The following is a 27074-nucleotide window of genomic DNA, read 5'->3' as shown; positions in this document are numbered from 1 at the left end:
GTTAAATTCACAGGCAACAATTAGCAATTGAGACAAGCATTTGGTGCTTTTGAGTCCAGATAGCTTACTCTTGCAACTCCCTGCACTGCAATAGCAATATCTCCATTGGACCTTTATTACCCTCATTGTCTCCTGGTCTGTCTCCATGCTTGCTTTAGTATCCAAAGAGGAGACTGAAGGACTTCCAGTCATCTTTTGATAGAGGTGGATGCATCTGTGGTAAAAGATCACTCCATACTTCAAGCACAGGTGTTATGCTGCATTTCCCTTATCAAGTCCTCCGGTCTAACCTATCTTTGTATCTCAGGGAAGGTTAAATAAACTCTTTACTAGTCAAATTCCATGAGTATCTGCATAATAGAAATTTTTATTAAATTACATTTATATCCCTTCTGGGTCATCATATGAGTGTAAGTAATGTACCATTACCTTTGAGAGACTGAAGACTGACTGTGCTGCTCAGCTTTCCTAAGCTGCAAGAGTGAGAATCTACCATTTTTCCCCCTCAATTTTCAAACCCACTGCTAGGAGCCCTAGGGGCAGTAATCACTGAAACTAACAATCAAGTCAGTTTCACTCAGCTTTTCTCTCAGGCTGCAGCAGAGGTGAGTGGGAGGATCAAAAGATATTGGTATTGGGCTCAGCAGAGCTGCCTGAAGATGCTGTAGGGGGAGGTGGGAGAAATGGGATTCCTTTATAGAAATATTTATCCTTCACCTTTCCCACAACTGCAGCAAAAGCTTGTTGGTCCAGTTCTTGGAGAACCCAGTCTTCTGGATCACTCTTTGCCTAGCAGGTTTAGAGTTGTATGGCTTCTGGATATCAGTACAATTTCCAAGTACAGTACTGAAGTGGTTCAGGGGAAGAAGGAAAGCCTGTTACAGAAAAGGTAGAAGACGAAAATGTAGTGTTGTCAAGACCCTCCCCCACTCTGACACTCTGAGTGCAGAAGGTGGGGGCCAGCAAGAGACCTTAAAAATACCATGCTTAAAAGCTTTTCAAGGTCACAGATTTCCTGACCTTGGGAGGTAGCTGCCACCACCCAAATGAGAAAATCCCTATTTAGAACCCATGAAGACACTTAGGATGTCTCCCTGAGGGATGGCTCCAAGCTCTCAACCCTCCTTTAAGATAGATTGAGAAAACAAAGAGGAAAGAAGAAGGGAAAAAAACCTGCAATCTCTGGTAGCTGACCTTTCAGTCTTAGGCATGCATATACACAGACCATTCTCTAGGACACAGGAATCCAATCAATGCCTTAAAAAAGGTGATTTATTAACAAAACAAAAAGATATTTGATAAAGCAAATTTGGTTGCTAGGTGTTAGAAAACAACACAGAAAGATAGATTAAAACAGAATTCTTTCACTGGGATTCAGTTTAAAGGTTACAGTGTATGGGGGTGGGGGGGGGGTACATCTGCTAGCCTGAGAAGTCCCACACCAAACCCAAAATAAAAAAAACCCTGATTACATTTGACTAAACATTTTTTTTTCCTGCTTACATGTCTGCATTCCACAGTTGCTCTCGAGACACAGATGATATTGAAATCTTCCAACCCTGGTTTCAGTCTTAATTCATCTCTGTATCTCTCCTCTGGCCACACACAAAAGACTCTCTCAGCAGGTAACTGCTTCAATTAAAAAATCCTCCTCTCTTCTTGTTGGCTCACCTGGCTGCTTGCCAACACAGAACCCACCATCTCTGGGTTTAACTCTTTACAGGCGTTAATTCATGGCAGGTACATATGAGGTCTTTAGAGAGTCAGAGAACATAATGTAGATGAGTAATGTAAGGAAGCAGGGCAGAGACGGAAAAGAGAAGACACTAACAACCGTGTCAAAGACACTGTGATCCATTCCAAGGAAGGTGGGGGAGGAGAGGAAGCTGTTAGAACAAATACAGGGTGTAGTATGTCTCATAACTTTTGTTTAATTACCAACACTGAACATGCTGAACCGTGTACTACAGTAAAATTACAAAGGATGAGCCTTGGAGCACTGAATGTCTCCACAATGGCTGTGTAGACAAGAGGGCACAGCTCCACATATAATGGTTTGAAATATGGTATTTGGCAGAAGAAACACTGTTTGACGTTGTACAGTTTTTCCAGTTTACCCTCCCAGCCTTTGGAGGATTGTGCTGCTTGTCAACTACTGGTAAACCTGAAAAGTCTAAAGCCCACCTTAAAACGTGGCTTTATTTGTCATCCAACAGGTGAAATGGAAGTTGTCTGTTTAACCTACATTTGAACTGAAATGCTCACAGAGGGGGATAGAACCGCAAGGAAAGTGTTCTAACTCTTTGTGTTTGCTACAAGCTGTATATTGCAGGATTTGTTCATGCCAACCCGACAACATTAGAGATTCTACTTATTTCAGAATAGGTAGTTTTCGGCAGTGTGACCAGAAGGAAATTTTTTTCTTCAGTCTAGTATTCCCCTTGGCAGACCTTGACTTGTCAGCCATCTTTCTCCTGATTTGGATATGGCCCAAGTTTTCTTCTGGTGGACAACTTGGGTTACGGCTCTTTTTACCAGTAGTCTAGATATTCTGTGGCGGAGGAGATGTACTTCTGAAGAAGATAATCTAAGCTTCTTGCATTCCTTCAGTGGTATTGCTTCCAGGAAGGTCTTAGATTAGACCAGGGGTCGGCAGCCTTCAGCACACAGCCCATCAGGGTAATTAACTGGCAGGCCCTCAGACATTTTGTTGACATTGACCATCCACAGGCATGGCTCCCAGTGACCGTGGTTTGTCGTTCCTGGCCAATATGAGCTAATGGAAGTGGTGGCCATCCATGCTTCCCTGGCCCACTTGTGGGAGTAGACTTATATTCTAGAATTTAGATTCACTTAAAAATGACTACTTCATTCCACACTGTTGGAGATCACAAGATCTTTTTATCTTTAATGTTCAGCCAGTTCTTGTTGACTTTAGCAAACCTTCCAGCCAGTCCCTGTTTGAGATTGGAGAGAATACTGAGAGCAAGCCAAAGTAACATCCGTGGTACTTACTCAAAATCATTTTCTGTGAATGTCAGTCCTCAGGTAAAATATCTGTGGCATTTTACTTGTCCTTTTGATTTCTGTATCATTTTTATCAGGAGATATTGAGAGGATCTCACTACTTATGTGTCAGAGGTACAAGCTGGTTCTGGATCTAGAGACACTATATAGAAAAGACTAGCCCTGTAGGATCTTTGGGTAGCTTCCTTTTGGTGAATTTGCAGCATACTTTCTGCATTAGTTCTCTCATCTTAACATAATTCCGTGCCTTTCTCTTGGGCTGTTTCTGACAACTTTGGGAATGCTGGGAAATAGGATAACCTTGAGTCATATTCTTTACAAGGTGCAAAATACATGACAAACACTTGTTTTTGTAGAATATAGCTATCCCATTAAAATTACCTTTGCCACTTATTTGTGGGCCTGCTGATCAAAGGCTACAAAAATGACACGTCCTCTTCTTTTCCTTTTGTAATTTGCAGGTGGCGACAGACAAGGTTGCAGGAAAGCTGAGTTCTACTCTCTCATGGGTGAAGAACACTGTGTCACATACTGTCAGTCAAATGGCCAGTCAGGTGGCAAGTCCATCTGCCTCCTCACACACTACATCCTCCTCTACCACTCTTTCTACTCCCGCACTATCTCCATCCTCACCAACAAGGTTGAGTCCAGATGACTTGGAATTATTGGCTAAACTAGAGGAACAGAACAGGTGAGGAGGGAAATCTGGATTTAATATTTTCTCTGGTAACTGTAAAATAAGAGCTGAAATAGACTTACTGAAAGTACAGCAGAGAACCTCTTAAAAGGATAGTAAGGTTTTTTCCCAGACCAATATTTGACTCAATTTAAAACTGCTGCTGTAGGGACAAGAATGTGCTTTTTAAACATTTTTAGTCTGAGATTTTAATAAGTGTCTCTTTTTGCAGAGCCTCAAACATTTGTTACCTTTATTGTACCTTTCCAGTTTTATTGAAATCATTAAACATGGTTTCTAGAATTTAACTGACAGCTCATGCTGGAACCCATCAACTTCTAGAATATGGTTTAAAGAGGAGTGTCTCAGATCCCAAAACTTTCACGTGACCTGTTCCTTGTTTTGTGATTATACTAATGCTGGTTTTTAAACCTATGTGAAAGGATACAGACTTGTGACTACTAAGCACTCTAGTTTTATCATTTTCCCCTGCTCACTGGGGGCTTGTCCAGAGAAGCCTCCAAATAAGCCAGGTTACAAAGACTTTATAATGTAATCAGTAGCACCTCCGACCAAGTTGTCTGATTATCTGATTTTTGTCAGACCTTCTGATAAACCTTTCTGCAATCAATTTTTCTCATGAACTGTGGATTATGGTCAGAGTTCCAGACCACCTGTTACAGTAAATCTGGCGTTTTAAGAACACATTTTTCATTGAAGTCCATACAATAGCATTTGGTATAAAGCCGTGGATATTAAAGTCTGGACAAATTAATTTTAGCAAACAGTTTTCAGACAGTTTTCAAATCTTGCCATAGATGGAATAATCTCTTATCCCCCGTGCATCTTGTTTTCACAAGTTGGATTGGAGAATTTCCCCCTTCTCTTGAAAACTGGTCACTTTTATTTTAGCTATAGTAAAGTTTATATATATTGGTTATGACACACACAGTAGGCGATAAGGAAGCCCCATGGCTTATCTTTCTTCAAACAGTTCATGCCAAAACTGTTTTTTTTCACATCAAGATTAACTTTCAAAGAGAGAGTTGATGCACCTATCTTGAAAGCTTCTGTGGATAGTCACACAACTTTGAATCTGCTTTTTAAAAAGAAAAAAACATAACTGCACTTTGGAAGTGAAGCTATGAACTCTGAACCCAGGAAGTGATACTTGTTTCTGCTCACCAGACAGATGGCTGTGGGTGATATCTTTAAAAATTTAGATTTCCATGTCTGTGTGGCAGAGAAACTGATGTATGAAGACGGGGGATATAGATTAAACGGTTCAAGTTACAGTGAAAGAACCCAAAGGAGAAATGAGACACAAGGAAACTTAAACTTTCTGCCACCAAATTATATGGTTTAACCTCTTAAATTAGCAAAGCTATCTTCTTTTTATAGCAGGTATCTCAGAAATTTATTGGAATGGTGCAGTCCAGAGTGCCAAAGGATCTGTTTGTGGATAGTAAATCATTGATAGGGTTTTACAGGAATCTAAGCAATTGTGTTCTGTGTCTAGTGACTACTTAAAATATAAAGAAACGACATGTTACGAATCTGATGGCAATGGCTTCGGTAAGGTAAGGTTCAAATTGTAATGAAAGTGTAATAGAACTTCTTAGAAACTAAGGAAAAATAAAATATGGATTGCAAAAACCTAAAATTTTGACAATCTTAAAATATTCTGTGCTTCAGAAATATATGTAGCTTTTACCTCTGTTATCTGGAGTCTGATTGTGTTAGCATGGTGCATGCTGAGAGAGAAATTCTGGTTTTTAAGTGTGCGGTTGAACATGGCAGGTTAGATTTGTAGAAGTTTAAAAGTGCATTGTCGTTCAAAGCTCTGTGAACCTAACCTACCGAGTTCCACTACAGACTTATGTACACAAAGCAACTGGCTAGTGATTTTGTTCACCTCACTTTCTCATTTTTCACAGATCTTAGGATTTCATCTCACTTATTTGGGACTAAATTCAGATTTAAACTTCTGGAATTATTGAGGTTACAGGGACTCAGTACTGTTTCTTTTGTTCGAAAGTTATAACTGAAAATAATATTACTGCAAGGATCGCACTTGTAAGATGCTGCTTTTTTGAGGGATTAAATCTCATTCTGATATGTGCCTTGTTGACACGATATTTAGCATATTTGTGCATATATGAATTGACAGGAGGAGAGAAGGGGAAAAACAGTGGAAATATCTACTAAATATTTGGTCTAGCTGAGAGCCTGGATGTGTAGTTGCACTGAGATTTATGCATATATGTGGTCAACACTGCCAAGAGGTTAGGATTTCCTGAAATAATTAATGTCTCAACCTCACCCATATGATGATTGGGTGTTCACTTTTGTAGCACCAGACAGCTGTATTTACTTGACTCGTCACACCTTTGCTTTCGCACCAGCTGCTTTTTCTTATAAATACAGCTTCAATGCTAAGTGAAAACGGAACATGGTATGCAGTCTCCTAGACCAGCATAGACTTAGTCGGATCTTACTTATTACCCAATACCTAAACTGAAGAAAATGGATTCATTTTTTATATGGCTCGTTTTTACTTAAAGATAGGTAGCTTGGAAGATAGTGCCCTCTGTCCCTGAGCTTTTCACAGGATCAGTAGCCAAGAGGAAGCAAGGGATGAATCTAAGCTCAGTAGTTATCCCTGTGTTTTCTGCTAGACTGGGAAAGACTAAGGGAATGGTTACAACAGAGTTTGCAGTGCCACGGCTGCATCAGTGCAGGCGTGCTGCTGTAAGCTCCCTAATGTAGCCACTCTTAAGCTGACAGGTGAGAGCGCCTGGTGGCTTAACCATGCTAACCTTGCGAGTGGCTGTCGTTGTCACTTTATTTTTAATTTTATTACATAGTAATAACAATAAAACACTTCACGTGGATGGATTGGTTAGATACACTCTATCCAGAGAAGGCGGAAGAGTTGACATGCCTCTTTAAACAATCCCGTTATCAATAAACATGCACTCAAATATCATTAGAAATATTTGCAACTGGCTTTGTGTTTTGCAGACTGTTGGAGACAGACAGCAAATCCTTGCGTTCAGTTAATGGATCAAGAAGAAACAGTGGTTCCTCTCTTGTATCTAGTTCTTCAGCTTCTAGCAACCTCAGCCATCTCGAAGAAGATTCCTGGATTCTCTGGGGAAGAATTGTAAATGAATGGGAAGATGTACACAAAAAGAAAGAAAAGCAAATTAAGGTATTTAGTTAATACTGTAGGACGCTTTCATAGTACAAAACTACTGGTTCTGTTTTGTTTATTCTTCAGTTGGTCTTCCATGGTTTTAGGGAAAACAAGTGATATGAACTTCTAACTGAATCTACAGTAGAAGCTTGATTTTTTTTTTTTTTTATCCATCATTCGTGGGGAAAAAGGGTTGCTAGATAATCAAATTTTATAGTTAGTTGAGTGGGGCCAGTGGCCCCATTTGGCTGACTCTGAGGGGAGGGGGGGCTCAGGTGGGAGGGGTCACACCACTAGTGTCAACCCCAGCAGCGCAGCCAGCCCCTCTCTGCTGCTCCGGCCGGGGGGCAGCCCCCTTGCAGCTGGCCCCTCGTGTCATTTAGCATGGTTTTTATCGTACTTTCATTCTGAACATCAATCCTATTTATGTAAGTATCACACTTGTATGCCCAGTCTATCCTTATGTGATGCCAGATATACTCAAGTATGTCTAGAACACTGAGCATTTTCAATTGGCAATAGACTGAAAAGGAGACAGGATTCCTAATTATGTTCTTAAGCTCTCATTTGTGAACAGCAAACATACTTCATATTTAGAGCCCTGGTTACTTAGGTAAGGATGGCTACGTCTACACGTGCACGCTACATCGAAATAGCTTATTTCTCTGTAGCGACATCGAAATAGTCTCTTTCGATGAATAACGTCTACACGTCCTCCAGGGCTGGCAATGTCGACGTTCAACTTCAACTTTGGGCAGCACCACATCGAAATAGGCGCTACGAGGGAACGTCTACACGCCAAAGTAGCACGCATCGAAATAAGGGTGCCAGGAACAGCTGCAGACAGGGTCACAGGGAGGACTCAACAGCAAGCCGCTCCCTTAAAGGGCCCCTCCCAGACACAGTTGCGCTAAACAACACAAGATCCACAGAGCCGACAACTGGTTGCAGACCCTGTGCATGCAGCATGGATCCCCAGCTGCAGCAGCAGCAGCCAGAAGCCCTGGGCTAAGGGCTGCTGCCCACGGTGACCATAGAGCCCCGCAGGGGCTGGCGAGAGAGCGTGTCTCAACCCCTCAGCTGATGGCCGCCATGGCGGACCCCGCTATTTCAATGTTGTGGGACGCGGATCATCTACACGTGCCCTACTTCGACGTTCAACTTCGAAGTAGGGCGCTATTCCCATCCCCTCATGGGGTTAGCGACTTGGACGTCTCGCTGCCTAACGTCGATTTCAACTTCGAAGTAGCGCCCAACACGTGTAGCTGTGACGGGCGCTATTTCGAAGTTGGCGCCGCTACTTTGAAGTAGCGTGCATGTGTAGACGCGGCCGTTGTGTGCCAGCATCATTTGTGCCGATGAGAATACTTCAAATATATCAGAAACTAGACTAGGAAGCCCACTTATCTATGACAGGTAAGAATCTTCTGGCAAATGCAATTAGTTTTGCTGACTCTAAATTAGGTTTCTAGAACCTTGTAAGTGCAAATACAACCTTCCAGGTAAGACCAACATAAACCAATGTAATGCTGTCTTCCCAGGGAGAACTCACCTGAGTCTTGCCAGTTTTGGTGCAGTTCTACAGAGCCCTGTATAGAGTAGCAAAACTGATGTGAATCAGGTCAGTTTTATTCCACTGATGTTTGATCTCTGCTACACAGCACTTGTCTGTTGGGTCCCTTCAGTGTGGAGAACTCACAAGAGGTCTGTGGGCGTGGGACAGAGTAGCTTGAAATGCCTTACCCCTACTATTTGTGCAGTGGACGAGAGATGGCTTTCCTATTTTCAAGTGGTCAAAATGTTTTGGGAAAAGGAGGGATGTGTTAATTTCTATGTAGTAGATATCTGACAGTCAGGAGCTCCTTACTTTGTAGGATTTGGAAACAGTACCTTTCCCAGGACTTGAAGTGGAATGTGCAGGAGATAACTATTGACTATGCCTTGGTCTAGGACAATTAAATCAAGCCAGAAATTGATGTGGAAGGTAGGCTTACTTCTGCTAGATGTTGAGTAACTTCTGAGCTCCATGGGAGTGGTTGAGAGTTTGTGATACCTGGGTTATAGGGGGACAGAGTATTTGAAATATGTTATCTGTGTGTCATTTCTTTGGGGAGGCAGCTGTGAAGAAAGGGAGAACATGGAAAGTGAAAGATCTGAGATCAGGGAAAAGAGGAAACAGACTGTTTTTGGTCACACAGTAAAGACCCCTTATAAAAAGACACCTATAATAAAACTAGGAAAGACACTGATGTGAAGTCAAGAGCACAAAAGGAAGAGAATGTAGTAAGTTGGGCATCTGAGTAGGATTCAGTGAAAATATGTGAGCGTCAAACACTTGGATGTCAAGTAGTTTTTGTGGTACAGTAAACTCTTTCATATCTGGGTAGTCAGCTATTCTGAGTAAAACAGAGGTATACTTAGCAGTGCATCAGTATACAAGAGTAGGTATTAAGATACAAGATAGCTGAGCGAGGAGGCAACCCGGCATGAGGACATGGGGATACAAGAAAGACAAGAATAGGTATTAAGAAACAGGCAAATGTATGCAGAGTACTTTATTGACCAACAAGAGTAGTATTGTACAATGTAAACTCATACTGTATTTTCTGTATTTGTATTTCACTATACTGTACTTATGGAAAACCTTACTAAAATTTACTTATGGTTAAAATGCTGGTTATTTGAAAGTTCCAGGTAATAGAATGCTGGATATGATAGAGTTTACTGTATTTTCACTAGCTGTAAAACTAGTGGAAAACGCTGTTTGGAGAACATAGCTAACAAATTTAATGAGTGACAGAGAGAGATCTATGTTAGTCTGTATTCTGGCAAAACAAAAAAGCAGTCATGTAGCATTTTAAAGACGACCAAAATGTGTTGGTCTTTAAAGTGCTAGATGACTACTTTTTTGTTCATATTCAGTGAGTGTTACTGGAATATTTTTCCAGTGAGCTGTCCTTTGCTGTTAAGCCAGATCTCCTAGTTGAGTTATACTTCTTAAAAGGACAACAAATTGGATAGTGTTCTTTTGTTACAATTGCATACTATTATGTACTGTGTTTAACAGCTTCTCATTAGTGTCAATGGGTGTTGTTTGGTTGCAGAGTTATCGTAGACTTGACAAGTAAGGCAGCTTTTGTGCTTGTAGACCTGGATACATTTTTGAGGCTGAACAGAATTGTACATAAAGATAGGGTGTGTTGTTATTTAGGCAGGTTGACCACTGTTCCATTCTTGACACATCTTCAAAGCATGGACCTGGATGTGCCCCTGAAAGGTGACCTTAGGAGTTCCATCTTTCAATATCCCTAGTGTGCATAGAGAAAAATGCTCTGCCTGTTGTCATGTGCAGTATTTTACATGTCATATAATCCAGGTATCACTTCTGTTTCTTTAGGTCTGTGAACCTCTTTGTTACTCTACCATAAAGTATGTACATAGGTAACTTAATTCAAAGGGACATGGGGAGATAACCCTTCTCTGCCACGTTAAGAGTGTGAGGTGCTAAGGGACTGGGAGATCTGGTGGTAAGTTGTTGGGAAGCAGTACGTGGAAGCAGCTATGGAAGGGTTTTAGGGGCATGCTTACCACATTGGAGCAGGGTTGGGAGGGTGTATAATAAGAGCTTCTGTGTGTTGATGGGATCAAGCTGGCTTAGAGAGTTAAAGCTCAGTAAGGGATCATCAGTGCAGAGCTGCAAAGATTTTGTAAAGTTGAGCTATGGAAAGTCCTGACTCTACTGGGGAGATAAAGGGGCTGAGTTCATTGCTATAAAGCAGGGGTCTCAAACTCAGTGCACCGTAGCCAGTTCCAATCCTCAAATCCTTCTAGCAGGCCAGTGAGCACTCCCTCTGGCAGGGCTCTAGATGGGATGCAATAGCAGGGGTCTTTGCATTCCACCCCCCCGTCTCTCCTGGCCCCACCTGCTGGCCTGTGCATGCCCCCCTATTTGTGTTCCTGCTAGCCCACCAGGAGCCCACATTGCCACCACAGACAGCACAGCAGGGCGAGAGTGGCTTCCTGCTGCTGGCTCCTTACTGCTGCTGGAACATCACTGTGGCCTGGGGGTGGTGTGTGCAGAGTTGAAGTGTGTAAGCTGTGAGACTAGGAACTCATTTTGTGAAACTGACTAGATATCAGTGATGCCAACTCTCCTGATTTGATTACAAGCCTCCTTATCGTTGGGGCTTTTAATTTATTTTTTCCATGAAGAGCTCTAGCCACGTTATTAGAATTAAGCCAGATCTGAGAACTTCACTACCTGATGCCTCATGTACTGCCATCAGTTGTGATAGTTTGTTGGTGCATAAGATTAGGAGAGAGTGCCTGTCTTTTTTTCTTTTTCTTTTTCTTTTCTTTTCTTTCTTCTTAAAGACTTTAGGTCTCATGGTTTGTGGAGAAAACCTTGAAAAATGCTGTTCAGCCAAAGACCTCGTACACCAGATGCCAAATGAAAAATACACTTCTGGATCTTATCTATTATTTCAAGAAGCGAGTCTGTCTTTGAGGAGTGGAGGGGCAGATTTATGAATTTTGAATTCTTGGGGTGGGCAATAGAGTATATGCACTCAGACGGAAACCAGGATTCTACAAAAGACATGAAACTGAGCCTTAACCCAAACATCCCCATGTCCTCATGCCGGGTTGCCTCCTTGCCCAGCTAACATCTATGTCCTCAGTCTGTGATTCCCCCTTCCCCACCAAGGTTAACCAAAAGCGATACCTACTGGCTGTGGCCTGCTAGCTGCAGAAGCACATCAGCTCAGGCGGCTCCCTGGCCAGTACAATTCACGTTATGGCAGAGGCAGCCTGCTAGGCTAGTCCCTTTGTGGCTGGGACTATACGGGCGCAGGGGGCTGCCAGTAGCCATGTGCATGGGCGAGTCTGGGTGCACTGCCCATCCCTCCCTCCCCTTCTTGCTACACCCCCACAATCCCTTCCTCCTCTGCCCCCTGGGCCAGCAGGTGCACAAGTGGGAGTTTGAGACCCTGCTATAGAACAGTTCTCATAATAGGGGATATTCTTGGTTAATTACATTCCTTTCCTTGTTAACTTCACCAAGGAACTGTAATTGCTTAAAAATTGTTACTTTTAAAATGTTGTCCTTGTCCTTGGAAACTTCCAGCAGAGACTGTGCTGAGAGTGAATTTATGTGTTAGTCCGTTTTGGACAAACTGTCTTCAAAATTCAGTTTGATGCTAACGTGAAGGCCTTGAAAATAAAAGTACCTACTCAACTTTTACAAGACTTAGACAAATGATACTTGCCAACACAATTCTGTAAATTAGTAGGGCATTACTTGCAAGGGTGTTTGAAATCAGTATTTTGAAGTCATGGTTTCATACTTAAGCATGGCTAGTTTACTGCTTCTTCAGAGTTAGTCTTATTTAGTAACTTAAAGCAATGGCAGCTACCAGTTATTTTTTCCATTTCAGCTTTTTTATATTTTCTTAGTGAAAGAAATACAGAAGTAAAAAAAAATTAACTTTCACAAAACAGGTTATTAGATTGAAAGGCTAGAAAACGCATAGGGCAGGAACTATTGCGTTGTTGAGGGACTGGGTTTGTGGTTGGTTGGTTGTCCTCATGATTCTTAAACTTTCTGAGCTAAACTTCATCAGGAAATACAAAAAGCATACTAGCGCATCCCTAGAATGAGACTGAATACATGAGCAGGTTGTTAGGGTACCTGTCATTCGTTCCTTGTACACCAATTTATTCAGGATAGGTTGGTATGGTTGTAATAGCTGTCTGTAGCTTTTGAGAGAATTTGTGTGTGTTTGATAACATGGAACCAAAAGAAGTCAGAACATATAACCGCCTTGGTATGCCTTTAGTTTCTGAATTCATGTTCAAATAGATTTAAAAAAAAATTTGAAGCACTGTCATCTCTGAAATTAATGAAAAGAAAATCAAGAATTTCTTGTAGATGTAGTCTCGAGCCAAGCAGATCTCTTATGTGAATAAAATAAAAGTAAGACATTTGTTGTACCAATTGACATTGTAGCTGAACATTCCTAAAATGTTTTTTAAAAAAAAAAAGTAAACATTCCTAAAATGGCAGATATCAGTACTGTGTAACCATTTTGTTTGGTGTAAATTACACTTCTTAAATTCTAGCTCTTTGAGGATTACAATCTTCCCCTACCTTACGAGGGTGATTCGTTCCTGAAAAACTCCTCTTAGGGCGAATTCTTGTAAGTAGAAAATGTAATTACCATTTAATTTCAATGGCAAAAAATGTTATGCATTCCTGAGCCCCAAAATTTACACCCATTTACGCTAAAACGCCACCAAATCCCATTAAAATGAACACAATTACTTCAGTAGTTAACATTAGTTATCATAACACAACATAACAAGGCATTTTCCCTTCATTAATTACTCTATAATATCTCTGTTTACCTGCTCTCATTAAGCTCTTTTGCAGCTATTACACACAGTAAACTTAAGAACTATAGGTAGTGCAGCCTGGGGAGCAGAGCCTGGGGCCGGGGGACTGTCCCAGGTGCAGAGACTGGGGAACAGAAATCAAAGAGCGCCTGGGAGGGGGGGCGCAAAGCCGGGTGGCTGCAGAAGTGGGGCTGGTGCAAGGGGGCGGGCAGGGCAGAGCAGGACACGGGGAGGCAGCCTGGCCTGAGCGCAGCTTAGGTTAAGCGGGGAGGGGGCAGTGCCAGAGACTGGCCGCGCGGGGAGCTAGGCAGGTACAGGGGGCCTCCGGTTGGCAAGGGGCGATGCCTTACTCATGCAGGGCTGCATGGCCGAGAGGCCACGCCGGCGGCGGCTGAGGTGCTAAATGCAAAGGAACGCCACAGGCGGCAAGCGGCGCCTGAGGCACAGCTGCACAGGGTGGGCGGCAGCGGCCCCCAGCCGTCCGGGGGGCGAGTGGCAGGGGCGGGGCCAGGATGGGCTGCGTGCCCAGCAGCCACATCTCGCGGGAGCACCTGGGAGCCGGCGGCCGCCAGCTGGGCCAGGGCACGTTGCTCCTGCAGCACAGAGGCGGAGACCCAGACCAGCCACAGGTAAAGGCTGGGCCGGGGGCTCAGGGAAACCGCCATTGGGCGCTGCAGAGAGATGCATTGGTCCTTGTAAATTCGAGGAAAAGCCTTGTAAAACGAAGTAGAGGTTTTAAGTCTAACTCCTCGTAAGTTTGAATTCTCGTAACCCGAATGGGCGTATCTTGGGGTATGACTGTATTACAGTCAGTGCCTTCTCATTTCTGAGTCAAAGGTTACAAATGCAACAAGCTGTTTGTCTCTTAAAGGTATTTTTGTGAAATATTAAAATAAATGCATGAGTTAAGTTCTGGGGAATGGTAGCACAGTCGTGGTGGTAATTGAAAGTATGTGCAACTGGTTAGATGCTCAATAAATAGGGACCCTAATTTAATAAGTAATTACATTCTTTCTACCCTCCTGAAACTATGCATAACAGGTGTTTATTAATCATACTCTGGGGGCATCTTCTTGGTCAATGCTCCTTTCTTTTTTGCTAGTACATGAAAACAAAGCTGTTTGGTTGCATCATCATATAAACACCCATCTCTCAACTGTATATTGGGGGTTATGTAACTGTTTTATATTTTACTTTTCCTTTGTAAACCCACTAAAGTCATGAGACGCTTCCTTCAGAGAAATTATATTTTAAATCTTTGTTTAGTTTGTTTTAGAAATGTACAGAAATTTAGAAATGTATTTATACTGTAGGAACCATTAATTAGTTTCCTTTCCTTTTTCTTTATGCTTCAGGAGCTTGTTCGAAAAGGGATACCCCACCATTTTAGAGCAATAGTTTGGCAGCTTTTATGCTCTGCTCAAAGCATGCCTATAAAGGATCAATATTCAGAGCTTTTGAAAATGACTTCTCCTTGTGAAAAACTGATAAGAAGGGACATTGCTAGAACATATCCTGAACATGATTTTTTTAAAGAAAAAGACAGTCTTGGGCAGGAGGTTTTATTTAATGTTATGAAGGTAAGTTAATAATGGTTCTTTTTGCATATATGGTACTGGAACACTGAAACTTGAATAATGTAGGTTAAATAGGTTAAACTTACATGATCTTTGAGAGTGTCTAGATTTTTGCACTAAGACATGGGCTGTAAAATAGTATAAAAATGGTTTTACCTCTTGAAAGCTCTTTAAAAGATGGCTTCAAGATATCTTGGATTTTTAGCTGTAGGAATAACTTCACTTAGCAATGGTAGAAAATATTTACTTGATTATCTTTAAGGTAAAATAAATACTAAATGCTAACAGCCTAATGGAAATACCTTGTGCAAAAAAGCAAAACAGACACTGATATTGTGACAGTTAATAGGAACAACACTGTGGATATTAGTAGTGCCATTCATTCCTCAGTCATGTTGCACCTATGTGTTGTAGCATGAAGTAAAGGAAACATCCAGACTCATCTGAGATGGCTGTATTGCTGAAGCTCAGGTTGGCTTCAGGGTAATAGTTTATCCAGAAGTTAGAATTTCCTGGCATTGATTAGTTGACTTAATTATTTTAGTGCTTAATTTAGAACATATTTTTCCAGACCTCAAAGTTCCTTGCAGTCTTCATTCTGCAAACAGATTGGCCTGCTGTCAAATCCCATACCCCAATAAACCTCAGCTTCTGTAATTAAAAGCAAAAGAGCCAAAAGAAAGTGTTCATGAATTTTCTGTCCACTTCTTAACTCCATAGCATTTACTGTTCAATGAAATCACCCCCTACAGCTATGTTGTAGGCAGGAATTACTCCCTCTGCAGGCCAGACTAGTTGACTGGAAGTGTGGGCATTGGGGGTGACAGACTGGGTGAGAAGAGGTGGTGACATTGTGCGGCCTTGTTGCTCAGATTTTCCCTAGTATCTTCTTAGAATTCCTCTGGTTGAAGACCACATGTATGCCTTTGAAAAGGGAGTCACAGAAATAGCAGGAAATGCAACTGTACTCTCTGCTGATGTAGGGAACGTGGCATTCAGCACAGTCCTCTGAAACAGAATGCTGCACAAGATCATTTGACATCTAAATAGAAATTCTGTAGTGTATTAGGAATTCAGAGAAGTAAGGGTGCTCTGAAAGCCAGAGTTGTTGAAATGTTTGCTGGGGCTATGATAGCATTAGTGTTGCTTCCTTGTTATCAGGATTTGTTTTAGGCAAAGTAGTGAGAGGAAGTCATTCCAGCCAGTGGTGTCAAGTAAGGGAGCCAAAGGAAAAATGATGATTGTAAACTGGCCTTGAACAGAGCAGTTAACAAGATAACAGCCTGGCAAACATGAAGCTTTGTTCCATTAACTTCATAAGTAGAATGTTAGTTTAGATTTCTTAAAATGGCTTAGCAGAGGATTCTTTGTCCCCTATTCTTAACCCACTTGAGGATAGAAATCTAATGGCTGACAAAGAGCAGAGTTCTGTGTGGCTATTTCCATATACAATTCTTAACTTTATAAATATAGTAGCTGTATGGTTGACATAGGAGTTGCACAGTCTTGCTTTGCTGACAACCATTAAGGACTTGCATTAGGATTTCAAAGCTTAAAAGCTGTTTAGTTTACCTTTAGAAGTGCTTATTTAAGTATGGTCAATGTTCAAAATACTCATTCCAAAATGAAAGTATGTCAGATCTTTAATCTGCCCTTGGGAGGTTGCTTTTTAGATACCAATTCAAAAATAGCTTCAGTTGTCAGATGACTATTCTAACAGGAAGGAGAGTGCCTGTTTTATTTCAGAGGTTCACCAGTTGACTGTTACGTTAAGTTTAAGTACGAGTTATTTTTCTTGGCATTTTAAGCTTCTGCCCAATGAAAAGCTAATATGAAAGTTGACGTGTCTTTTAGCAGCTACAAACAAGCAGAAACACAGCAACCAATGTGAAAATGTCTTAATTGTTGATTTTAAAAATCTTAAAGATTTTTATTTTCTAGGCTTATTCTTTAGTGGATCGTGAGGTTGGATACTGTCAAGGAAGTGCTTTTATAGTTGGGCTGCTGCTTATGCAGGTAAATAGTATTACATCAAATGTGTAGTACCTAGAATGCAAAACTCTGTGCCATGAATCTTTTTTTATTTTTTTCCGTGAATTTCCCTTTCCATAATGAATACCAAATATTTCTAGTCAATGACATTTAGTTTTACTTTACAGATTTTTTTTTGGCTTTCCTTGGGTTTATCCTTCTCTCTCTATAATAAAAGGTGACCTTTCTCAGTTCAGAGGAACACTTTATTTTTCATGGTTTTTGAGAGTTATTTCACTTCAGTGTTCTCCACTTAGCTCTTACTCATTTCAACTTCATTACTGGGTAATGATGAAGTTTCTTCAAATTAATAATGTGCCAAACTTCAGAGTTTTCTGTTTTTCATTCTTAGAGCCATAGTGCCTCTAGATGAGAACAGGTTGCATAGATTCTAAGGACAGAAGGGGCCACTGTGATTATCTCATCTGACCGCCTATTTTAATCATAGAGTATCTCCAAAATAATTCCTAGAGCCATATGTTTTAGAAAAACTTCATCTTGATTTTAAAATAATCTGTGTTGGAGAAACCATTGTAACCCTTGTTAAATTGTTCCTGTAGGTAATTATTCTCACTTTTGGAAAATGTATGCCTTATTTCTTATTCCAGCCATTGGATCCTCTTTCAGACTTTCTCCAGTAGATTGAAGAGCCCGTTAGTAAATATGTGTTCCCTACGTAGATTCTTTTCTAAGTTACATTCTCAGAACAGGGACCTCCGTTTCCTTTCAAGAACTACAGCATGAACCCTAAATTAGTCAGTGTACTTCTGGGTAAACCACAATCAGTTGTTACAGATCTCTTGAAAAGTTTTTAAAAAAACTAAGCATGTGTTGGCTTGTCGCTAAGCTTTCACTGTGACTTTATTTATAATATAGATGCCTGAAGAAGAAGCATTTTGTGTGTTTGTCAAATTAATGCAAGATTACAGACTTCGAGAACTTTTTAAACCAAGTATGGCTGAGCTGGGCCTCTGTATGTACCAATTTGAATGCATGATACAGGTAACTTTTAAGATTGGTTATATATGAATATATAAGAAAAGATACATTAATTTATTAGCCTACTTCAGTTGTGTACTTGAATACAAAATTATTTTTTCAGATATTGGGCAAAATCTTTGCTCATAAGCAGATGTTAAATCAGATTAAAATTGTAAGAGGAACTTGTACTGAATAGGGCCAGGAGGATGGGAATTATTAGTATTTAGGACTATAAAATTGACCATAATAGATCAGACTAGTCTATTTGTTTACCCTCTCTGACAGTGGCTATGTCTAAGTGCCCCTGCCTTTCGAATGGGGGAATGCTAATGAGGCGCTGTGATGAGTATGCAGCACCTCATTAGCATAATACTGCCTGCTGTGAGTCAAAAGTGCTGCTTTCGAATTGCGCACCACCCATGTAGATGGGGGGGACGGGACGGGCCTTTCAAAAGGATCCCCCAGTCTTTGAAAGCCCCTTATTCCTATTTTGTTTTAGGAATAAGGGACTTTTGAAGACTGGGGGATCCGTTCAAAAGATCCCCATCTACCCAGGTGGTACACAATTGCTGTGGCTGGCATTATGCTAATGAGGCACTGCATATTCATGGCAGTGCCTCATTAGTATCTGCTGAAGTGTGTCCTTAGCAATCTCCCTTTTGAAAGGTGGGGGCTAGTGTAGACATAGCCAATGGGCAGTAACAGAGAAAGGAGGGAAAGAAGTGTCAGAGGAAGATGCAAGAAATCCCATCACAGAAGTGACATTAGGTCTTGTTTAATATATTTTTCTCATCTTCTCTGCCAGGAGCAACTACCAGAGCTTCATCTGCACTTTCAGTCTCAGAGTTTCCATACGTCTATGTATGCTTCATCCTGGTTTTTAACTATCTTTCTTACAACTTTTCCACTACCAATTGCAACAAGAATATTTGATATTTTTATGTCTGAGGTAAGAAAATATCTATAATAGTTTAACTGCAACAAGAGCTGTTAAATGCTGTCCATTAGATAGTGGTATAAATTCTACTTTTCTGGGGGGGCCTTGCATATAGACTTGAAAGTAACCATATTTTCTGTCATTAGTTCGTTAGAAAACCAGTCTCTCTCTTTTAATGTGTCTGTTGTGAAGGAAAAGCTAATCTATTTTGCATGAACTTATATCACAATGTCAGAACTGTTATGGGGGTGGGGAGCACGGGAGTGTTAACCAACTCTGACATGTGTTTTGGATAAAGTGAGCAGCACTGGTTTGTAGTAGACAAGTGTCCACCTCACAGCTAGAACATCAGACTCTTTCGGTAAAGACATGGAGTTCAATGGCAAAAATGCTGCATTCTGGTCCAAATTGGAGAGAGCCTGAGAACAATATAAAGGAGGCAGAAGAGAAGTGTTGGAAACCTGCTGTGCAGCTGCCTGGTGGTGATTCATCTTGTGGATACACAGTGGAATTATTCTGCAGGACTGTCAGTCTAGTACCTTGCATAAATTCAAAATTAAAACATTAAAGCTCATAGGCTTCAGTTTGTAACATTTTTCTCATTTAAACTCTGCTTCTCCACAGTCACATTTTTTTAGGACCTGTCTACACTGCCACCTTCCTTCAAAGAAAGGATGGTAATTACGGTGTTGGGAGTTTGCTAATAAAGTGCAGCCGTGCATATGCAGCACTTCATTAAGCAAATTCTTCCCCGCGGCAGCTTCGAAGTTTTAAACTTCGAAGTACCGGCACGTGTCTAGCTGCAGCTCACATGCCGGTACTTTGAAGTGCCGGGGCAACTTTGAAATCCCCTTACTCCTCAAAATTTTGAGGAGCCCAGCCCAGAGGAACAAAATTTTGAGGTTTAAGGGGACTTCAGAGTTGACCGGGCACTTTGAAGTACCAGCGGGTGAGCCCCGCGAGGCTAGACGCATGCCAGTACTTCAGAGTTTAAAACTTCGAAGCTGCCACAGGGGGAAATTTGCTTAATGAAGTGCTGCCTATGTGTGGCAGCACTTCATTAGTAAACTCAACACCCTAATTACCATCCTTCCTTCGAAGGAAGGTGGTAGTGTAGACAAGCCCTTAGAGCCATTGGGTGTCAAGGCACAACGTATCAATGCTGTAAACATGTCAAACTTTCCCTTGTAGCTACAAAGCACTACTTACATGGCAACATGAATTATTTCAGAAATGGTGTTTTTATTTTAGCCGTGTTTTATCTTTTCTGCAAGAGGTGCACTGTTTTTACCAAATAGCTCATAAAAGACTTTCACATATGCAACCCTTAATACTCTTTATCTGAAAGTGGTTAGTGAAGTAAGCCCAGAAAGACTGCCACTTTTGAGGTGAGTATGGTAGCTTTTCAGCAGTGTTAAATCCTCACTGCCGAAATATAAAGTGAGATAAAGAATGCACGGCAAATTGTAACTGTAGTGGGATTTTAGAAAGGCATATTTTCATGACTTACTCTGCATTTTGTCCAGGTGCTGGGCTAGCACTTTGTCCCCACACGTAAGATGGTGGTTATTCTATATGATTGACAGTACCTTAAAGAACTGTTGGAATTTATTTTTATAAAACTTTTTTTTCCCCAGGGCTTAGAAATAGTATTTCGAGTAGGTTTAGCTGTTCTGCAGATGAATCAAGCAGAATTAATGCAACTTGACATGGAGGGGATGTTACAGGTAATCAAAATTTAATACTAAAAGCTCATCTGAAAATCATGAATACATGCGTTTAGCAATACTAATTACTTTTGTTCTCTGAATTGCTTTTTAGCACTTTCAAAAGGTCATTCCTCATCAGTTTGATAGTGGCCCTGATAAACTAATCCAAGCATCTTACCAGGTCAAATACAATGCAAAAAAGATGAAAAAGTAGGTGCTGCTTTTTGAGGTTTTGCCAAGAATGTCTGATTTGTGAATCCATAAAGATACTTACGTAGTGTTTTAGATGAAGCTTTCCCTGTTTGGTGGTTCTAGTATGTTATGTGATAAATATGTTCATTCCAGTGCATAACATGTACAAAGTTTTATCAACATAATAATTTTTCTAAAACTAGTACACTCATCCCTCGTTTGAGTACTTGACTTACGAGTACTCGCTAAAATGAGGGACACACATACTTACCTTTGTTCACTGTGTGAGTGAACTTCCCCCGCTTATATAAGCCAGCTGCAGGGTCCCTGGTTGAGAGGTGCAGAGGCCCTCAGCCCCATGGCTGGCACACTCCAGCCTGCGGGGTCCCTGGCTAGGGAGCGGGGAGATCTGCAGCCCCAGCCTGGCCTGCTCCCAACACTTCCCCCTGTGGCAGCTCCACACATGCCCAGCCCACTCCCAACACCCACCCTGGCCTGGTCCTTGACCCCCCTGGCCTGCTGCTGCCTCCCCCCCCCCCCAGTACCGCTGCTGCAACCCAGAGGAACAAGCCACCACCTCCTCCACCGGAGCCGCCTCCATGTTTTAACCCTCCCTCCCACTCATGGCCCCAAACTGCCCCCAGCCTTTAACGCTCCGCAACCCCCGCTCCCACCCAAGGTTCACTTACCTTTCAAAAGCAGTGCCACATGCTGCCACTCCTTCCCCAAATTAGGAGCACTAGGAAGCAATCCAAGACTTTTACATGTATTTTAATGGTAATTTAATGTCCCTCTTACAAGTTTTCACCTATGAGCAGAAAGTTGGGAACCAATTGCGGTCATATAGCGAGGGATGAGTATACTTGCTGCTTTTTGCTGGTTACGATAACTAAAATGGTCACATCTTAAAGAAAAAACAAGTAATCTAAAATACTTCTTGAAAAGATTCAAGGGTTACATAAATTACTCAGACTTTTGTAAATAGTGCATAGAAACTAAAATAAGAAAGCACTCTGAAAAATGTTAATTAGTTTTGGAGTCATACTTGTGACTTAGATTTTTCTAGAGCTGAAGAATCCATTTACACAAAGAGGTTTGCTTGTTGGATATATCTGTTTACCAGGGAGTAAATCTCTTGTAATATTTCTTCTAATAGGTACTTACTATTTTTATTTTTAGGTTAGAAAAGGAATACACTACAATAAAAACTAAAGAAATGGAAGAACAAGTTGAAATTAAAGTAAGTATGAAGCAGCAAAGTAAATGTCTCTATGGAGAGGAGTTGGCTTGTGAGTGGAATACTAGTCTGGTGTGGAATATCTGCAGTGGTGGATTTCACGAGCAACTAGAATTACAGTAGTTGTGCTGGGACTGTGGGTTTGAAGAGGAGGCTGGTATTCCACCCTTTCATTAGAGTCCTGTTGGAAACAGATGAAATAATGGAAAATCACAAATGAGAAGTATAGAAGTGCTATGAAATGCTGCTTTTTTGATAATGAAAGCATGGCTACAAACAAGTCTAACATGCTGATCTAGATGTGGTTTTCTTGGGGAACATCTTCTGAAAGAATAAATGTGAATAATAGGGAAGAAGCTTAGCCTTCATTTAAAAAAGAAGTGAGATAGATGAGTAATGCATCATTTGGTGGTGAGACGTTGCATTTCTTAAGCATTGATGCCTGAGATTGAAAGCAAAATATTGACAAATATGTGCTGAGACAGTTTTCATTGTTGAGTCTCTGGAATTAACATATATAACATTAAAAAGGGAGCCTTAATCACAGAGTCATAGGGCTGGAAGGGGCCTCCAGAGGTCATCTAGTCCAGCACCCTGCTTCAAGCAGGATAAATGTACAGTTCTGCTCTGAAAAGTCTTTGCAAACATGGCACCCTATTTATAATCGCCCAGTTTCCTGTGCGAATTCATTTATTCTGTTTGCTTTTTTTTTTTTCCTTTTAATCTTTTTGGCTGTATAGTGTAGTACAGAGTTTGAGCTAGATTCTATTCTTTCATGGGTGTCTAATATGTTAATTTCCAATCACATGGCATCACAAACCCTTGTTTCATTTCCTAGTAGCTTATCTATCCAGGTATATGCACAGTTTCTCCATGTTTATGGCACATTTTTATTGCTTGTCGCTAATTTAGCAACCCTCATAGTTAAAGATGTTTTAAAAACATGGTGAGGTACTTGGAATATTGACGTCTTCTGATTGTTGGATTTCAAAAGTGTGCGCACATCTGTATGTAAAAAGAAAGTCGGGTCCTTAGCCTTGCCAAGATCAGATATTTAAGTACAGCTCCATATGCAGATGTAAAAATCAATGACAAAATCAAGCTTTAAACTTTCATTTAGTAGAGTTTCATGTTAGGGTTGTGTTTGATCCATGTCCCTCTCCCCCGGTTACTAAAAGCTCTGTTAACATGACATTCACCACTGGTTGCTTTTTGAGGGGGAAAAAATATCCTCCAGTATCCTGATAGGGAACAATGCCAGTAGTGATGGGAGATGTCATGGGCTACGTCTACACGTGAACGCTACATCGAAATAGGCTATTTTGAGGAATAGCGTCTACATGTCCTCCAGGGCTGGTGCCGTCGACATTCAACGTCAACGTTGGGCAGCACCACATCGAAATAGGCGCTGCGAGGGAACGTCTACACGCCAAAGTAGCACACATCGAAATAAGGGTGCCAGGAACAGCTGCAGACAGGGTCACAGGGCGGACTAGCGCTTCCAGGGCAACAGCTAGCCGCTCCCTTAAAGGGCCCCTCCCAGACACACGCAGCCTGCACAGCGCGCGGTCTGCAGAGCCATAGGCACGCACACCTCGAGCGACGCAGTCATGGACCCCCAGCAGCAGCAGCAGCCAGAGGTCCACCCAGCCGCCCCTGTGGGAGCAGTGCTCGCCCTGCTCCATGCCATGCAGGAGGCAGCTGAGCACATCCTTGCCACAGAGGAGGAGCTGCCCACAGGGGAGGAGGACGCAACCCCCAACCCTGCAGCACCCTGCCCCCCCACCCCTGCCTCATACGCCGCCGGCTGTGGAGCTACCCCACCAGCAACGACTGGTGGGAGCGGCTGGTGCTTGAGGAGTGGGACGACGACCGCTGGCTCAGGAACTTTAGGATGAGCCGGCAGACATTTATGGAGCTGTGCCAGTGGCTCACCCCCGCACTCAGGCGCCAGGACACCGCCATGCGGCGTGCCCTCCCTGTGGAGAAACGGGTCGGCATCGCTGTCTGGAAGCTGGCCACTCCAGACAGCTACCGATCCGTGGGCCAGCAGTTTGGTGTGAGCAGGGCCACCGTCGGGGCTGTCCTCATGGAGGTAAGAGGACCCATGGGGGGAGGGGAAGGGGGCCCTGGCAGGGGAGGGCCACACACACCCTGCACACCCCTCATTGGTGCTCTCCCATGTGCTTCCCCTGCAGGTCGTCCACGCCATCAACGCCCTGCTCCTCCACAGGCTCATGAGGCTTGGGGACCCGGATGCCGCCATCGTGGGCTTTGCCACCCTGGGCTTCCCCAATTGCTTCGGGGGGCTCTGGATGGGACCCACATCCCCATCTGCGCCCCAGAGCACAGTGGAGGACGCTACTTAAACAGGAAGGGCTACCACTCAGTGGTCCTCCAGGCCTTGGTGGACAGCTGGGGCCGTTTCCTGGACATTTATGTGGGCTGGCCTGGCAGCACCCACGACGCCCGGGTATTCTGGAACTTGGGCCTGTGCCGCTGGCTGGAGGCGGGGACCTACATCCCCCAGCGGGAGATCCCTGTGGGGGACACCACCATGCCCCTCTGCGTCATCGCAGATGCGGCATACCCACTCCGGCCCTGGCTCATGCACCCTTACACGGGCCATCTGTCAGCCAGCCAGGAGCGCTTCAACATGTGCCTGAAGCACGCGCGCCAGGTGGTGGAGCGCACATTTGGGTGCCTCAAAGGGCGCTGGAGGTGCCTCCTCACCCGCCTTGATGCGGGCCCCACCAACATCCCCCAGATTGTGGGCGCGTGCAGCGCCCTCCACAACCTTGTCGAGAGCAAGGGGGAGGCATTCTTTCAGGGCTGGGCTGTGGAGGCTGGCAGGGCCGATGTGCAGCCACCCACTGCCCCCAGTCGCCAGGTGGACCCCGAAGGGACCTGGGTCCGGGAGGCCCTGCGGGCTCATTTCGATGAGGCCACAGGGTGAACGCTGGCAGGCCCCCCACTGCCCCCCCCATCCTCCACAACACTCCCTGCCCCGATGCACACACCACAGAGCACCCAAGAACGCCCCCCCCACCTTTCTTGAAAATAAAAACAGACATTTGTTTGTAAAACCAGATCTATGTTGAACTCCCCTTATTAATATCTTAACTAACTATTTACAGGCCGCATAAATATTACATATATATATATTATAAGTCCGATAAGATGAAAGAGAAAAAGGGGATGACAAGGAAGGGGACAACTATGTACATGGGGGGGCAGGTATCAGCATCATAACAACAACATAACAACAGGGGTCTAATAGAAACTATTTACAAACGAACATAAAACTGAGGGGAATATATACAAAGGGGGGGGGGAACGTCCTGGGCCCCACACCCCCTAATGTCCAGCGCTGGGGGTGGGCGGCCGTGATCTGCACCTCGGCCTCAGCCCTGGCTGGAGGCCGGGCGGACCGGGAGATAAGGCCGGCTGGTGTCAGCTGGCCCCAGGTCCCCCTCGGCAGAAGGGCCCTCGGTGGCAGGTGGCGGTGCGACGGCGGATGGAGCAGCAGGTGGAGCAGGCAGGGCGGGCAGAGTGGCGGCTGGCGCGGCATGGGGGGCTAGGTAGTCCACGATACGCTGGAACGTATGCATGAAGGCCCCCCATGCCTCCTGGCGCCAGGCCAGCGCCCACTCCTGCAGTTCAAGGTGCCGCTCCTCCACCCGCAGATGCTGCTCGGCGACCTCCAGCTGCCGATGGTGGAGGGCCAGCAGCTGGGGCTCCGTCGCCGTCGGCTGGTGGTGCTGCGTCCGCCGTCATCCCTGCCGTGGGGCTGGTCGGTCCTCCGCCGAGGGGCTGGCCTGGAGTGATGACCCTGGTGGGCTCTCCGGGACCACTGACACCTCTCCGGTCCTTCCGATGGTGCAGCTGTGGAACACGGGGTGGAAGAAGAGTGGAGACAGCCGTTAGTGTGGGCCCCGAGCTGTGGCCCTTGTCCCCCCACCCCTCTGTTGCAGGTTCCCCGTCCCCAGGAGATGCTGCTGCTGCTGCTGCTGCTGATGGGTGTCCCACCCCCTCCCCCTGGGGTACCCTAGGTTCCGCTCCCCCCAACCCCGGGGATGGGGCATGGCACTGTCGTGCTGGGGGGCAGGAGCTGATGCACTCTTCTGAGGGACATGCCGCTGCTGTCCTTGGGGCCATGGTCATCTGGGCATGTGGGGGGCCCTGGTCATATCTGTTCCCCCTGCCCCTCAACCCCAGGGGTGCGCACCAGGGGGGTACATATCTGATGGTCCGCTCCCACGGTCGGGGAACACCCGGTGGGTGGACGCCCAGCTGGAGCTCCTCGAGGTCAACATAATCCGCAGCCCCCCATCACTGCAGGAGGACGCCCCTTCCTCCTCCTCCAGTGCCCCAGGGGTGGGCTCCTGGGGGGGCCCCCGGGGTGCAGGGCTTACCTCCAGGGCGGACTCCGTCTCTGGGGCCTGCTGGGGCTCATTAGCTGATGCATCAAGCGTGGCTGGAGGGGAGGAGGTGTGCCGGGGGCCCAGCATGTCCCTGAGTTCCCTGTAAAAGGGGCAAGTGACAGGGGCGGCCCCAGATCGGCTGGCCACATCCCGGGCCTGGGCGTAACCCTGCCGCAGTTCCTTCACTTTACTGCAGACATGATCCAGAGTGCGGGCAGGGTGGCCAGGCCCTCGGCCAGCCGAGCGAATGCATCCGCGTCCCGCCTCTTGCTCCCCATTACCTGGAGCACCTCCTCCTCACTCGAGCCCCAGCAGGTCCCGAAGCTCGGCCTCCGTCCAGGAGGGGCCCTGCTGCCGCTTCCCAGCCTGGCTGCTGGTCTGGGAGCCCTGGCTCCCCTTGTGGGGTTGCCCTGGGGGCGCTTTGGGGGCTGGGGGGCAGCCTTCGCAGCAGTGGGCGGCTGTTCTGGCTGCAGAGGAGAGTGCAGGCTGGCCGTGTGGCTGGGCTGCCGCCTGCACGCGCTCTCAGTTTCCTGCACAGGAAGGCAGGGGGCGGGGAGCTTTAAGGGGCTGCTGCACGCGGCGACCATCGAGCTCAGGGGCTGGAGAAAGCATCTCTCAACCCCTCAGCTGATGGCCGTCATGGCAGACCCCACTATTTTGATGTTGCGGGATGTGCAACAGCTACACGTTC

The 27074-nt window shown here is 44.4% G+C and overlaps 1 protein-coding gene across 11 annotated transcripts in view; it reads left to right on the top strand.

Moving 5' to 3' along the window:
* The window catches only part of EVI5 (ecotropic viral integration site 5), a 147938-nt gene that overhangs the window by 19312 nt on the left and 101552 nt on the right, over positions 1-27074 (top strand). For 9 of the 11 annotated variants that reach the window (XM_075003390.1, XM_075003386.1, XM_075003393.1 and 6 more), the window contains exons 2-10: positions 3489-3718; positions 6728-6917; positions 14651-14875; positions 16814-16888; positions 17780-17905; positions 18690-18833; positions 20459-20548; positions 20643-20740; positions 21902-21962. In XM_075003390.1, the coding sequence (XP_074859491.1) occupies positions 3570-3718; positions 6728-6917; positions 14651-14875; positions 16814-16888; positions 17780-17905; positions 18690-18833; positions 20459-20548; positions 20643-20740; positions 21902-21962 (1158 nt within the window). In that variant the 5' untranslated portion in view covers positions 3489-3569. Of the gene's footprint in view, positions 1-3488; positions 3719-6727; positions 6918-8776; positions 8887-14650; positions 14876-16813; positions 16889-17779; positions 17906-18689; positions 18834-20458; positions 20549-20642; positions 20741-21901; positions 21963-27074 lie in introns of those variants that run through there. The other 2 variants (XM_075003387.1, XM_075003389.1) reach the window with 2 other exon arrangements.

Source organism: Carettochelys insculpta, chromosome 9, assembly GCF_033958435.1.
Source record: "Carettochelys insculpta isolate YL-2023 chromosome 9, ASM3395843v1, whole genome shotgun sequence".
NCBI classification, from domain to species: Eukaryota; Metazoa; Chordata; order Testudines; family Carettochelyidae; genus Carettochelys; species Carettochelys insculpta.
Note: the sequence above shows the minus strand (reverse complement) of the source record. Positions and strands in the feature narration are given on the sequence as shown.